The 14974-nt window shown below is 35.0% G+C and overlaps 1 protein-coding gene across 7 annotated transcripts in view; it reads left to right on the forward strand.

Moving 5' to 3' along the window:
• CEP135 (centrosomal protein 135) overlaps positions 1-14974 on the forward strand; it is a 277569-nt gene that overhangs the window by 79293 nt on the left and 183302 nt on the right. For all 7 annotated transcript variants that reach the window (XR_011969605.1, XR_011969600.1, XR_011969602.1 and 4 more), the window contains 4 exons: positions 1595-1780; positions 4634-4843; positions 10471-10673; positions 14400-14504. Coding sequence is in view for 1 of the 7 variants with exons in the window: in XM_072620822.1 (XP_072476923.1) it covers positions 1595-1780; positions 4634-4843; positions 10471-10673; positions 14400-14504 (704 nt within the window). In the remaining 6 variants the exon portion in view is untranslated. The remainder of the gene's footprint in view (positions 1-1594; positions 1781-4633; positions 4844-10470; positions 10674-14399; positions 14505-14974) is intronic.

The following is a 14974-nucleotide window of genomic DNA, read 5'->3' on the forward strand; positions in this document are numbered from 1 at the left end:
CTTTTATTGCTCCTAAAGTATCTGATTTAGGGCACAGTTTGAGTGTTGCTTTCATGGCCTAAGCTGTGTGAGTTCCTGACCTGGGTTTGAGTCTATGTCACTTCTGCTGGATCCTACCCTTATCCACCAGGTGGAAAGCTCTGTTGGTTCAGCATGGTAGAATTTCAGACTCCTCTTTGATCTGGGATTCTTGCTTTGGCTATTTCTCTGTAGAATGCACTAGATGGTAGGAATGAGATATGGCTTTGTGCCTAGGCTCTGAATCACACTGCCGCTGTGGTTGTCACTTTGAACTTGTTCTCTTCTCTCTGTGTTGCTCCCAGCTTTCTTACCTGGGTATGCAAGTCTGGGGCGTTCTCTTACCTTGGTGCCATATGCTTATATTACTATTTAAATTTTTTAAAAAGTAATAACTGTCAGGAAGAAAAATCAACACTCAAAATAAGAGGTAAAACCTTGTTTAAAATGCCAAATTAGAACCAAATGAATTAGTAAGAAAAAAAATTTCTGTCCCCTTCCAGATAGTCTCCTTGAAGTCCTGCTACCTCTAACTTCTTAACTTACCTTCTCTTCTCTCCTTCTCTCAATCCATGGAGAAGTAAAGTAGCCCCCAATTTGAAAGCCATCTATTTACTGATATTTACATTTGCTAACTTATAGAATGCTTTTATTTTAAAACACATTTTTATTGATATGCCTTGTTTTTGTATAGTACTTGTAACGACTCCCAGATTTGTCCCTGAGACAGAAGTCCAATCTTTTTTAACATCAATATTTTTTCAACAATGCAGTGTATCTTCAAGAAATGAAATACACTATTCCGTCTTAAAAGTTGCAAGTGAGAGGACAAAGAGGTGCATGTGATGGGTTTGAGTAGGTTATTACTTACTGCTAATGAAAATTGCGCAGAGCCCCAAAAAAGATATCATGAGAGGTTTAAAACTAAAAAGGGAGGGTGACCAGTTATATAATGAGAGTATGTAACAAACATTGATCGGCCTTCCTACTCTGTTGATAGCCAAAAGATCTAGGTCGGGATTGGTTTTGAACCAGAGATCTATGAACTTTAAAAATATATGTGTGTATGATGTATGTATGTGGATAGATATAGAGAACTGTATTTCAACATAATTGGTTTCACTTTTAATCTAACATTTTGTTTTGTACATTTAAAAACATTGTTTTAAGAAGGGTCCATAGCAGTCACCAAACTGCACAAACGGTTCATGACACAAAAAAGGTTAAGATCCGCTGACCTAAACAGTGACACATCATGTGGGTGCACCCTTTTTGGAGACCTTCAACACAAGTCACCTAAGTTGAGGATCATAAGGTCTAGGTCATATGGTTCAACCCCTTCATTTTCTAGATGAGGAAATGGAGGTACAGGCATGGACCAGTTGTGATCTCGTTGTTGGAAACACTACTCTTAATAATGAGATAGATGGGAGAAGTGGTTGGAGGGGGCAGGTATATTGTTGCCTTTCCAGTGTGTTTCAGGTGGTATAGATACATTATAGTTGTCTTTTTTTTTTACATCGAATACTGCCAAACATAATAATTGCTCATTAATATATTATTGTATTTCAACCAGGAGCAGGAAAATCAAGATTTATTAGGTAAATTCCAAATGCTCCATAGTCAAGCTGAAGACTTGCAGATAAAGGCCCATCATGCTGAAGGAGAAAGTAGCTCAATACGACTTGAGCTCCTCTCAGTTGATACAGATAGGAGACATCTTCGAGAGAGAGTAGACCTTTTAGAGAAAGAAATTCAAGAGGTAATAAACTAACACAAATTAATTTTTCACTGTTATGTCATAGTTTAAAAATTAATTTTTGAACATAGCACCTACTATGTTTAAGTGAATTGGTTTTATTAAATGACTTAATTATAGGTATTGATAAAAAAAAATCTAATTCTTTTGAGGCATTTTGACTTAAAAATTCTGTTTATTGTATTTACTAGAAAATAATTTCTCTTTTTAAATATAGATTTTTTTTTCCTCTAGTAATTTAATTATAAGCTTTTATTTGACCCACCTTTTGCTGACGTGTTGTAGAGCTAAGTAAGTTCTTATAGTTTTTCTGGAGCTCATAATGTATCATTTCAAATGTTGTTCTTTAACCTCTTCCTGACGTAGTTCATGCTTTGTACATTGAATATCCTCATTAAGGCAACACCGCCCATTCTGAGTGGGCTTGGTGTTAAGCTCTCACTTTATCTGGGGGTGAGAGAACTCTTCCTGAAGTCTTCTGTTTGTCATATTGAATATTTGCCTATTGAGATTGATGATGGAAATGATGGTGATGATAACTGACATTTTTATGCAGTGCCTACTATGTGCCAGGCACTTTGTGAAATGCTTTACAGATATTATCTTATTTGATTCTCACAACAATCCCACAAGGCATTGAGGATCCTGAGGCAAACAGCAGTTAAGTGACTTGCCAAGGTCACATGGCTTGTAATGTCTGAAGCTGGGTTTGAACTCTTTCTGACTCCATAGCTCGGAGTCTATCGATTATGAGCCATAGCTGCCTCTAGTTAAAAGTATCACAGCAACTCTAGACATGATAAGGATTGAATACTGTAAATTCATTTTCTCTCTATTACGAAAGGATTTTAAAGATCTTGTGCAGTGCCCACTTTTTATATCCAAACAAACTGAAACACAGAATAGGTAAGTAAAGTTTATCTGGCAACATCAGGAATAGGTGAAAAACCTGGGTCCTTGGCTTTTGTCAGAACTATTAGTTTTAGGAAGGCTCTGAGACTTTGTTGATAACATAAGCCAGGACATTCCTTACTTACATATATTGGCCACATTTGGTATTTTTTTTGTTCAGTAAGTGCTATACTTTCACGGTAGTCCAGGTATCTAATCTTAGCAACCATTTAAACAAATGAATTTTCCTTTAGATTTTCATAATTTTAATTGTGTGAATTATTTTTTGTTAAGTAGTAAAGTTACACATAGATAAGTGTGTGCTGTCCCTATGTGTGTACATATGCTATATATAGTACTGCTTACATGTTTGTGTGTATTCTCTAGTACACATGCAGTGTGCATGTGTACAGTTATACGCACTGTCTACAGTCAGCGTGTGTGTGTGCTTTGTGTTTCTGTGTGCTTGGTGCTTTAGCAAAGTTTTTCTAATATAGACCAGGGCTAATGAAAATAGTTCTTAATCTCAGAATCCCAATGTTGGAAAGGACCACAGGTCCTGAAATTTAAATATTGATGAAAGATAAAGAAATACTATGATGAATTAGTCTAGAAATTATTTTTGTAGTATATATAGATTTTTGTGAGTTTTCAGCAAAATGTCACTGATTATCTCTAAATTTTCACCCATTGAAGAAATAAAATAATATTTAATTAGAATAATTCTTTTCATACTTTGATTTTCTCATGATTATTCCCATAAATTTTGTTTCTTTTTAAAATATAAACAGCATTTCTGTGGCATGAGTTCTTATTATTCAGGACATTTTTATGAAAAATTCAAACATTTGCTTATAATTAAAATCTCACATTTATTAAATTGTTACGAGAGAGTGTTAGGATAATTGATTAATTTATCTGGATGAATTCAAATGTTCTACATTTTTATTCTAATACTTTTTGGATTTTTTTCTAATTCAAAAGTAAAAATTAAAAGCAGCAGAAAGCCCTTTGTGTAATAAGTATTGCAGAACACACCTGGTTTGTTTTTTTAAGTCAAATATAATAACCAGCGTCGCAAACTCTATTCTCTATAGTCAGAGTCAAGCTTTTGAGATCAGCAGAATACCTGAAGCCAAAGAAACAAGCTTTCATCAGTCAATCAAGAATTATTTCTAGTTTCTGGCAGCCAGTTAAAACCTTTTTAACATTCTTAAAAAGATTTACCTGAAACACCAAGACATTGCAAAGCTCCCTGGGGAGTTGTAGGTACCCAGAGGGCAAGAAAAGGGAGTGCTGAAAGAGCCTGGTGCAACCTAGTTGCACAGAGTAGATATTTCGTAAGTGTTTACTTAAATTCTTATGCTGTATAATTAAAATTTAGAACATCTTTCTTGTTTACCATATTTCCATGTATTAGTCACAGTGATGGGAGATTCATATAATAAATGCCATATTATTAATAGTAGTTGTGATAATTCACTTTGTAGTGCTTTACTGTGTACAAAGAACTTTCATCACAATAGTTTTGTAAGGTAGGTAATGTAAGTATTATTGTCTTTCTTAAATAATCAGAGAAAACTTATCATAAGACTGGTTAAATGACTTAACTTTAGTTTAGGAGACAGTAAATACCGGAACTAGGAATTAAGTCCAGATTTTCTGTCTCCAAGTCAAATTTACATTCTAATATAATATACTGTCTCTTTCATGAAACAGATTTTTACTCTTTGAAGTTTTCACTGTAATTTCATTCTTAATTCACCTTTGTTTTATTAAAGAATTCACAAAAGGACATTAAAAAAACTTTGGTGGAATTTAAATGATTCTCTTGATGGATAATTGACATGTACAACATTTAGAAATGTATACTTTATATAAAGCAACAGACACCTGCACAGACTTCAGTCTTTACGTGGTTATTGATTTTGTAAGTTTTCATTTCCTGTCCATTCTTTTTCACAGCACATAAATGCTCACCATGCTTATGAAACTCAAATATCCTCAATGACAAAAACCTTGTCTAGATTGGAGGAAAAGCTCAGATGTGAACATGATGAAAAAGCATCCATTTTAACTGACTTGTCATCTCTAAGAGAACTTTGCATTAAACTGGATTCAGGCAAAGAATTCATTGCTCGGCAGTTGGCCTCCAAAAACATAGAGTATGAGAGGGTAAGAACAAAATGTAAATTTTCTGAGTCATTTTAATTTCACTTTTCTCTAATTTAATCTTTTTACTTTAAAGACCATTACTTAAATTTGTTTTTCCATTAATATTTGGTTGTAAATTAAAAGTGAACAAAATCCTTTAAAAAATGTGATAATCTGAGGCGCTCTTCGAGACTGTCCTTTTCTGCAGCAGGTGATTCCCCACGTCTAGTAGCACACCTGCTTCGTTGCTACCCCCGGGGTCTCTTGCTACCATCAAAGTCTGGTGTATCTAACCCTCCTCCACAGAGCCTTTCCTGAACTCCCTCAATTCCAGATATTAGTACACTTGAAATACAGCTTCATGTTTTCTTAAATCTTTACATTTGTCAAACACAAAATTATTGTAATTATTTACTTCTGTGAATTGTATGTCTACCCCATTCCACTGATCCACCTTCTTGTTTATTAGCCAGTAAGGGATAATTTTGAAAACTACTACCTTATAATATAGTTTAAGATCTGCAAAACCTCCTTCTTTTAAATTTTTTTTCACTAATTCCTTTAATATTCTTGAGCTTTTGTTCTTCCAAATGAAATTTTTTAAAATTATTTTTTCTAGTCTAATAAAATAATTTTTGGTAGTTTAATTGGGATGGCATTGAATAAGTATATAAGTTTAGGTAGAATGGTCATTTTTATTATATTGGCTCTGTCTGCCCATGAACTATTAATATTTCTCCAGTTATTTAAATATGACTTTATTTGTTTGAAGAGTGTTTATAATTATGTTCATGTAGTTCCTGGGTTGTTTTGGCAGGTATACTCCTAGGTTTTTTTTATACACAACAGTTATTTTAAATGAGGTATCTCTCACTATCTCTTCTTGCAGGGTTTTGTTGTTGACATATAAAATCAGATGATTTATATGGGCTTATTTTATACTCTACTACTTTGCAAAAATTATTAATTGTTTCAACTAAGTTTTTAGTTGAATCTCTAGGATTTCCAAGTCTATTATCATATTTTCTGCATAGAGAGAAAGTTTTATCATCTCATTGTCCATTCTGATTCCTTTGATTTTTTTTCTTTTATTGTTATTGTTAGCATTTCTGATATGATACTGAATAATATTCATGATAATGAGCATCCTTGTTTGACTCCTGTACTTATTATTGGGAAGACTTCTAGCTTATTTGCATTACAGATAATGCCTACTGATGGTTTTAAATAGATTCTTCTTGTCATTTAAAGGAAAAATCCATTTATACCTATGCTTTGAAGTGTTTATAATGGGAATGAGTTTTTTTCACTCAAATTGATAAGTTAATGGGGCTGTTGATATGTAGAAAACAATTAAATTAGATGTGGAGGTATGAATTGTTGCAGTGATTTGCTCGATCATGAAAAAGGTGGTGTTTACATTTAGGATTTCCCTCCAAATTTCACATTTGGATTTTAAGCACTTTTGATTCTAGGAAAGAAGATTTAGTGACTACCTTAGAATTAATATGTCTCTAAAGCATTTGGGGTAGTTGGAGCCTGGTGGTCTTCTTCCACCTTCTCAGTGTTAACACGTTTTCAATAAATACTGATTAAATACCGTTTATTCTATCTAAATTCTGCCTCTTTGCAGCCCTTTGTCCCCAACACCTAGTTCACATTTTTTGCTATAAAGCTTTCCCCTAACGTCTTCAATGCTGCTGCTTCTTTTTCTCCTCCGTATTCCCAACAGCAATATGATTTGTAGCCCATGATTTATTAACTATGTGTTCTATGTTTTTCATTTCTGTAAATTGTGAACTAATCCTTTTGTTGACTGTGGAAAACTTGTAGATGCAGTAATAGACCCATCATTATTGTCCTCCAGTATATGTTATAAACCACTTAAGAGCAGGGGCAGTGGTATCTAGTACAGTGCTGAATGAGCACATAGTAGGTACTTCATATTTTCCTCTATTGTTTGGTGGCTTGATTTACTGCTGGTTAAATTCAAAACCGACAGACCAGAAGAAGTAGGTTCCAGAAACAAAATGGAATGTGAAGCTAAGAACTGACCTTAGCCAATGGTGTTAGTTTTGTCTTCTCCGAGAGAGAATATTTTATAGAAGTGTTTGATTAAAGGGACGCAAATACTATTTTCTAGATCACTGTTTCTAGCCATGGTGTTGTTTGATGTTCTTAAAGTCTTGTTTTTGTTTTGTTTTTTAAACAAGAAAACGTTGTAAGGGATTATTCTTGAAAGAACTTTCTCAATTTTCCCCTCAAAATGAGGTAGGAAGAGAGCTGTACAAGGGGAAAAAATGCATGAATAAATGCAGTTTATGTTGTCTCTGGACTGAATTTTTATGCTCCTTGAGGATATAAACTAGTTTTGACTCCCTGGTCAACCACTCTTATTTTCTAATCCAGTATTATGATTATAGTAGTTGCTTTATAAATGTTGGCTGATATGCCTTTTATTAAATATTTTCTTTGTCCCCCCATTATTCCCCTTCCCTTCCACCTGAGGACCTTGCTTATGGCTCACCAAGCCATTCTCCCTTCCTCTTCTCAAACCACTCAAATAGCTTACCCTGTAATCTCTTCCTTTATTGAAGTCTCAGATGAAAAGGTGACCTTTCACATGACCCATCTGCCTATATACACCCTTGATCTTATCCTTACCATCGTCTGCAACAGATTATCCTCACTAACATCCTCTTTCTCTAATTTTAAATCTCTCCCTTTCTACTAAATCTTTCCCTCCTGTTTACAGATATGCCCTACTCTCCCTTAAAAATCCCTCATTTGACCCCTGATAGCTAACATCTTAACTGTTTTCCCCTTCTCAGCTGCACTTCTTGAGAAAGCTATCTATACCCCTCGTGTCTCCTGCCTCTCTTCTCATCCTGAACTTTCAGCAGCCTCAGTGGCCTCTGACCTTATCATGCAGCTGAAGCTGCTCTCTCCAAAGGCCCTAGTGACATCTGCGTTGCCCAGACTAATTGCCTCTTTTCAACCCTCATCCTTCTTGATCTTCCTACAAACTTGGCACTGTTGCTCACCCTCACCCTGTTATCTCCTAGTTTTCCTACTTGCTTGACCTCTCCTGAGCCTTCTTTATTGGATCTTTATGCAGGTCATATCCATTAATCCTGGGGGTCTATCAGGGCTTTGTGCTGTCCCCTTTTCTCCTTCTCTATAATCTCACAAATTTCCATTGCTTCAGTTATCACCTCTAAGCAGATGATTCCCAGTCTGGATGTCCGTCCCTAACCTGTTGCCTGATACTGAATCTCTCTTCACCAGTTACCTTCTAGACATCTCAAACTGAATGTCCAGAGGACATCTCAGACTCTGCATACCCAAAACAGAATCCATTATCTTTCCTGTCAGATCCTCTCCTCTTCACAACTTTCATTTTACTCTCAAGGAAGTCATCATCCTCCCATTCAACCTCTGACAATGTTAGTATCCTTTTCAACTCTTCACTCACCCTACCTATCCAGCGTGTGGTCAGATCTTGTCATTTTTTCCTTGAAGACATTTGTCACATATGCCTCCCTCTCTCAGTTCACCCTCTGTCAGTTAGCTACCACTAACCAATTCTCTCTCACTCAGATCAAAGTCAGCTGCAAGTCATGTCATCATCTCCCTGATGTCAGGGTCCTCTCCAATAAAAAAGGACAAACAATATGATAGAGAATAGCCTTCCAACTTTTTCCAGGTTTAGCCCTCTCCATAGTCCACCTTTCCCCACACTCGATAAATTCTAGTGACTTCCTTTACCACCAGGATCAAATATAAAATCTTTGGTGTCACCTTTAAAAGCTCTTCCCAACCTGGCTCCTTATTTCCTACCTTTGTGGTTTCCTTACACTCTGTTCTCTTGTCACATATACTATGATCCAGCTATCTTTTCCTACTTGTGTTTCTTCACATACTATACAACACTCATATCCCCTGACTCTAAATTTGTACTGGCAGTCTTTAGCGCCTGGAGTGCTCTTCCTCTTCTCCACTGGCTCCTAGTTTGCCTAACTTTATTCAAGTCACAGCTCAATTTGCTTTTCTGTAGGCCTTTCATTCCTGTTTCTAACCCCTTTTCTATAAGATTACTTTTCTTTTTCACTGTCGGTATCTTTTATACATGTATTTATTTGCATGTTGTCTCCTCTGCTGGAATGTGCAGTCCTTGAGGTCAGGGACTATGTTTTGTGCCTTTCTTTGTATCTCTAGTGTTTAGCAGAGCACATGTAAGCATTCAACAAGTGCTTATTGACTTCACTGACTCTTCTCTTTATAAGCATAATTATATTTGTTTTATGTAAAGTGAAATGTAGTTTTATTAATATTTTCAAATATCTTGAGATTTGGGACCAAGGAGAAAGGAATGTGGTCACTGTTATTTAAATAACACTTTAAATTGTTTACTTGATAGCAAAAACCAAAAAGTAAGTCACATTAGTACCACCATTTCCATTAGAGTTGTCTTTTAGGTCTTTATGGTTGTGGTATTTATATAATAATAAAGCTTTATCATAATTTATATTATAAAACCTATTTAATGATAATGGACTTTTTAGTGTATATATTGTTTTAAACTAATTTACATATTGAATTTATTTCCTCTTGATATCACTCTCTTGATTTTTACCTTCCTATTCTGCAAAATATTTTTATCATTTTATTCTTGCTACATAAAAATAAAACCATTTTATAAAGACATATTTTGAAGATTATATAATTTTCTTACATATTCATGTTACCATATTTTGAATACAATTCTTATTTAATTTACTTTTTTTCAATTAATAAGATTTTATTTTCTCTCCTTTTGAAAAAAAGAATAATAAAACCCTTGTAATATATTGGTGTTCAAGCAAAACAAATTCCCTCATTGACCAAATCCAAAAATGTTTATCAAATTCTGTATCTTGAGTCCAACACCTCTCTTTTAGCAGTTGGGTTACATTGTTTCTCATCGGTCCTCAGCAAGGAAGGATGCTTTACTATGTGCCAGGCACAAATACATGCAAAAATAAAAGCAATTCCTGTCCTCAGGGAGTTTATGTTTTAGTGAGGGAAATCAGCAAACTAAATAAGGAGCTGAAAATTGTTGGGAGGGTAGAGAAGTATTAAGCCAGAGGCATAACTTTGAAACCTCGAAAGGCAAGAAGAGAACCAGGAATGGAGTGCAGGCAAGGCTGACTTGGGCTCCTTCACCAAATGGAGGCTCCAGAAGGAACTCAGCAATGGGAGAAGGGGGAACAGGTCTTGTAGTTGAATGTTTAGTGATAAGCAGACCCAGCAGTGGTAGGATATTCCCAGACAAGGAGTCCTTAGGCACCGAGGGAATTCCCAGAATGAGAGCAGTAGAGGACAAGGTTTTCATGTCCAGAATGTCAGTGACAGGGATGGAAGGGAAAAATAAAAGTAAGCAGGTAAACGTCTCTTAAGTGGAAAGGAATCATAGTAGATCATTGCATTGATCAAATCATTGAACTATATGTTTTAAAAACCTTTGCAGTTCAAAAGATCTTTAGCTTTGCCTGGAATGATTGAAAGAACTCTCTGAGTATAGATACATTGAAAATATTTCATAGTTTAATCTTAATATATGATTGTTAAGCATACTATTATGCTATATATGTATTTTTTCTTTATAGGCCTTGGAAGAAATAGAAACTGCAAAAACAGAAGCAGAACTGTTAAAAAAACAATTGTCAAGTGAGAGAACTACAGTTGGTAACCTTGAAACATTATTGGCTACCAATAGAGACAAAGAATTTCACTCTCATATAACTTCACATGAGAAAGATTCAGAAATTCTTCGACTTAGAGACATGTTAACTCTTTCCGAGAGCAAGCTGTAAGTGTCCTAAAATAAGCAGTATCCTGACAGTTGCTTGTTTAAGATCATTTATAATTTAAAAAAATTAGCATGCATGTACACAGTAATTATATGTGAAATATTTTGTAAGTTTTCTGCTGTCTATCTGATCACAGGGAATGTTTTTGGGAAATAGTTTATAGAAGAATTTTTAAGTTTGCCTGTAGACTAAAAACTGAAAGTTCTCTTCTGATCATTTGTGAGTTTTGTTCTTCTTTCTCTGCCTTTGTCACTCTTCATACATACTTCCCTGAACATTAAATACATATCTATGCAACCGATGATTGTATCTTAAGAAAAAGACATGAATGTGAAATGTGAAAATTTCATTCAGAAACTATGAAGACTCTTTAGGCAACTCCTGTTATTCTTGTACTTGGGAATTGCTTTTCATTGTGTTCTCAGAATTTTTTTCCTAATGGCTTCTTCTATTTTCAGGGCTGACTTCCCCTATGGATTTTCATCCATGAATTCCTACCTATTTTTTCCTCTAAACTACTATAAACCAGCTTTGCAAAATCTAGTGTTTAATGTTAGACATTTTTTGTCTCTAATGCAAATAGAGAAGAATTCCTCTCTCTCCTCCCCCCAACAAGATTCTTTCATTTCCCCAGCATCTAGTTCTTCCCCTTTGAATTTTTCCTTGTTGGTTCCTCTGCCTTTTGAAGGATGAAAATTTCATTCAGTTTCAGGAAATTTTAAATGTCCTTTTTTTTTTGGAGGGGGGTGGTGTAGAGAGCAGATATCTGGATTATTGCGGCCCTCATCACTGCTCTATCCTAGGCTCGTAATCTGTTTGTTGAATTCTTCTATTCCTTTATTTTTCCTTGTCAAGTACTTCAATGAAAAAAATTGGGTTTTTTTGCCTTCATTGATCTTCACCCAGTTGCTCACAATAATGCTTCCCTACCCTGGTTCTTAGGCTTCTGTGCATGACTATATAATGACTATATAATTTTAATATGCCATGCTACCCTACTTTCTCCTCTACTTTTTAATCCATCTTGTTTATTTTAAATAAAGTATATCCGTCCAGAGCCATATTCTAGTCAAAGGCTTTATCCCAGCAAGTCTCAGTGAAACTCATTAGCTCAAATGTGCTGCCTTACTCCAGTACCTCTAGTTCATCTTTTTATTTTTGACCTATACTGTTTTATGTTTACATATAGCTATTTGAAGCCTTGAGTTTTATTACTCACTCTCTTTTACAATTTTTGCCTACTTAGCTTCTGAGCGTCTCAAATGCTGTTCTTCCCACATTGTAGTTCTTCTGCGGTATATAGTTTGGTGGGTTTGGGAGTCAGTTTTCTCTCTCTTTCCTTTGCTGTTTAAAGCCTCTTTAGATTTTCAAGACATCAGGCAAATACTTTCCTACTATCCCTTGGCTAGATTTACTTCATCCCTGACCGGGAGCTGTATTTTAAACCATAGTCCGGAAATTCAGGTCCTGCTTTCATATGCTATCTTCTGAACTAGTTTTATACTTCTTTGTATTCTTTGCTTTCTTACCCCAAACTCTGTAAAATTTTGTAGAGATTCCATCTGGCAGTATCATTTGCTTCTCACACAAATATTCAGAAGTGGGTAGCCATCTTGTGTTTTGACAATTTGAGGAAGATTCTCTGCTATACCTTGTATACCTGCCCTAGTAAGACAAGAATTTTCTCTACAGTATCAAGTTGATACATCCCTTATTATGCCTAATTAGAGAGTCAGAAACCATTACTATACTTCCATTCTTCATCTACTGCTTACTGGCTGATTAATCTTTTCTCTCTTAGCAGTCATGGGTCCACTTGGTCATTCCTTGGAGACCACACTCCTTCCTCATTGGAATATCCAGCTCTGCCCTCTTTAGAAACAACTTAAATTGGCTTTCTATCTTCAGATATTCTCTGTGAAACATTTTTCCATTCCAACCGCCTAACAAAGATAAGTTTTCTCCACTACCTCTTGAGATCCTTTTTTCTTATTTCTTTTCATGTTGAAACTCCTCTTATGCTTTTCCCTTCTTAGATATGCTTCATTGTACCATAATTTATTCAGTCCTTGTTGTAATGTAGTGAAAATGCTGTGATGGATGAAGTGCTGAACCGAGTGGATTTAAACTATTCCGTGGCACTTATTATTGTATTACCATGGATAAGTCATTTACCTCTGAGCCACAATTTCCTCAACTGTAAAATGGAGATAGTAATATCTGTGGTAGCTATCCCATCTCTTATGGTTTACATAAGATAATTTATGTAAAGCACTTTACAATCTTGAAAAAACTATATAAAAATTGGTGGTTGCTCCTGTTTTTATCATGAACACTGGAATGGTGGTCAGGAGACCTTTGTTCAATCCTGACCCCACTGCTAACTCATCTGGTGACTGTGTTCAGGTCACTTCCTTTCTCTGGCCCTTAGTTTTCTCATCTCTCAAATTGTGCTTAAACCAAATTATCTCTGAAGTAAATTCACCTCTTAAGTTCTCTGATTCAATGAATGTTCAATTTGTATGTTCTTTCAAGCTCTTTTAATAACATTATTAGGCTATAGTCCTAGTAATCTGTAGATCTGCTGTTGCCTGATTCTGATCTAGTTTTGATCTTACAACTCTTTAGTTATATTTAGCATTTTTCAATAATTGCTTACAAATAACCCTTGTTAAAAAAGAAGGTAGAGAAAACAACTTCATCTGACAGCGTATGAGGTATGCCACCCCCAAAGACTTACTATACCTTTCTTCTTATATATTCAGCTTAGAAGGACATGGGTAAAAATGCCTTCTGTGTGTCATTCTGTATCATATGAATATATCACTTGTGCCTGTGTATGTATGGATGTTATGCATATTTTATGCATGTATAGATTTATGATATGTAGATGTGTGCATGTATTGTTTCCAGTTTTTTGCTACTACAAAGAATACTGCTACAAATGTTTAGTTCTCTATGAAGGTTCTTTCTGTCTGTTTGACCTGAGGCATATACCCAGTGGCAGGGTGAGAAGTTAAAGGGTTTTAATGAACAGTATAATGACTTTTCTTGTGCAGTTTCAAATTGTTTTCCAGAACAATTGGGCCAGTTCATAACTCCACCAATAGTATATTATATGTATCTTTCCACAGCCCTTCAACCTTGACAATTTCCATCTTTTATCATCTTTTCCTATTTGGTTTGCTTGTCTTGTTGCCTTGTAATGATAGTGGTAGATTGCTGGTATTTAAAAGATGGTCCTTTGCTTTTGTGGGTAACTTGAGACTAGTAAAGGAACTTTGCAGTCCAGTGCACTTTTTTCTTCTTGTTCAACTCTAGGCCCAAACTCATCGTTATTTTTGTCAGATTGATGGACATGCTATATTCCGTCAATCCAGTTGAATGTTGAATCTGGGCTATAGACATTTTTTATCCACGTAATCTTTTCTGTGTGGGTAGTCAAGCCAAAATTCTTTGAGCGATTACACATCTGATCTAATTGTGCAATGAAACCTCAGAGTTGTTCTGATTCGCATTTCTCTGATTTGTAATTTGCAGCATGTTTTCTGACAGCTTGCTGATAATTTGAATATTTTTTTGCAAACTATTTACTTATATTCTTTGGACGGTTACTTGTGAGGTCTCTATATATTTGTACATAGTCCTTCCTGTCCCTTCTCAAAAGTCCATGTTTCTTGAAAAAATATTTTTCATCTTTTTTATGTGATTGCAAATTTTTTTAGAGCCAGTCACATACGAGAGACTAATGTTCTTCGAACTAAAATCACACAATGTCAGTCGGATAATGAGCTTTTAAAAAGGCAACTTACAACTGAGCAATTTGAACGGTAAGAAAAAATTTGTAGTATAAATCAGCAGTATACTCTAATTTTTTAAGTTGCAGGCAAGTGACAGTGCTATATTAACAGAAGATTAGGCTATATAAGTAATAACTACTAATACTGAGCCATAAATAGAGTTTTGTGTTGTAACCACATGAAATTTAAAACAAGGTTAATCTTTTCTACATAAATAATACTTGTACTGTATTATCGTCTTAGTGACAAGCAGATCATACATGTGCCTATAATTAGTATTACTTTTACACAGTTTGTCCTATTTTTAAAAATTTCTACCAATTTTGTGTTTGTTTCTTTTTCAGATACTCTCTATAATTTAATAATCATAGTCCATCTCCACAAAGTTCTACTCTGATGCTTTATTGTGTTATAGAAGTGGCCCTGGGCCCTTAAAGTATAATTATATAGTATAAACTCACACAGATTCTGGCCGTATTGGAAAGACTCTCAGTCTGGAG

This window comes from Notamacropus eugenii, chromosome 6, assembly GCF_028372415.1.
Source record: "Notamacropus eugenii isolate mMacEug1 chromosome 6, mMacEug1.pri_v2, whole genome shotgun sequence".
Lineage (NCBI taxonomy): Eukaryota > Metazoa > Chordata > Mammalia > Diprotodontia > Macropodidae > Notamacropus > Notamacropus eugenii.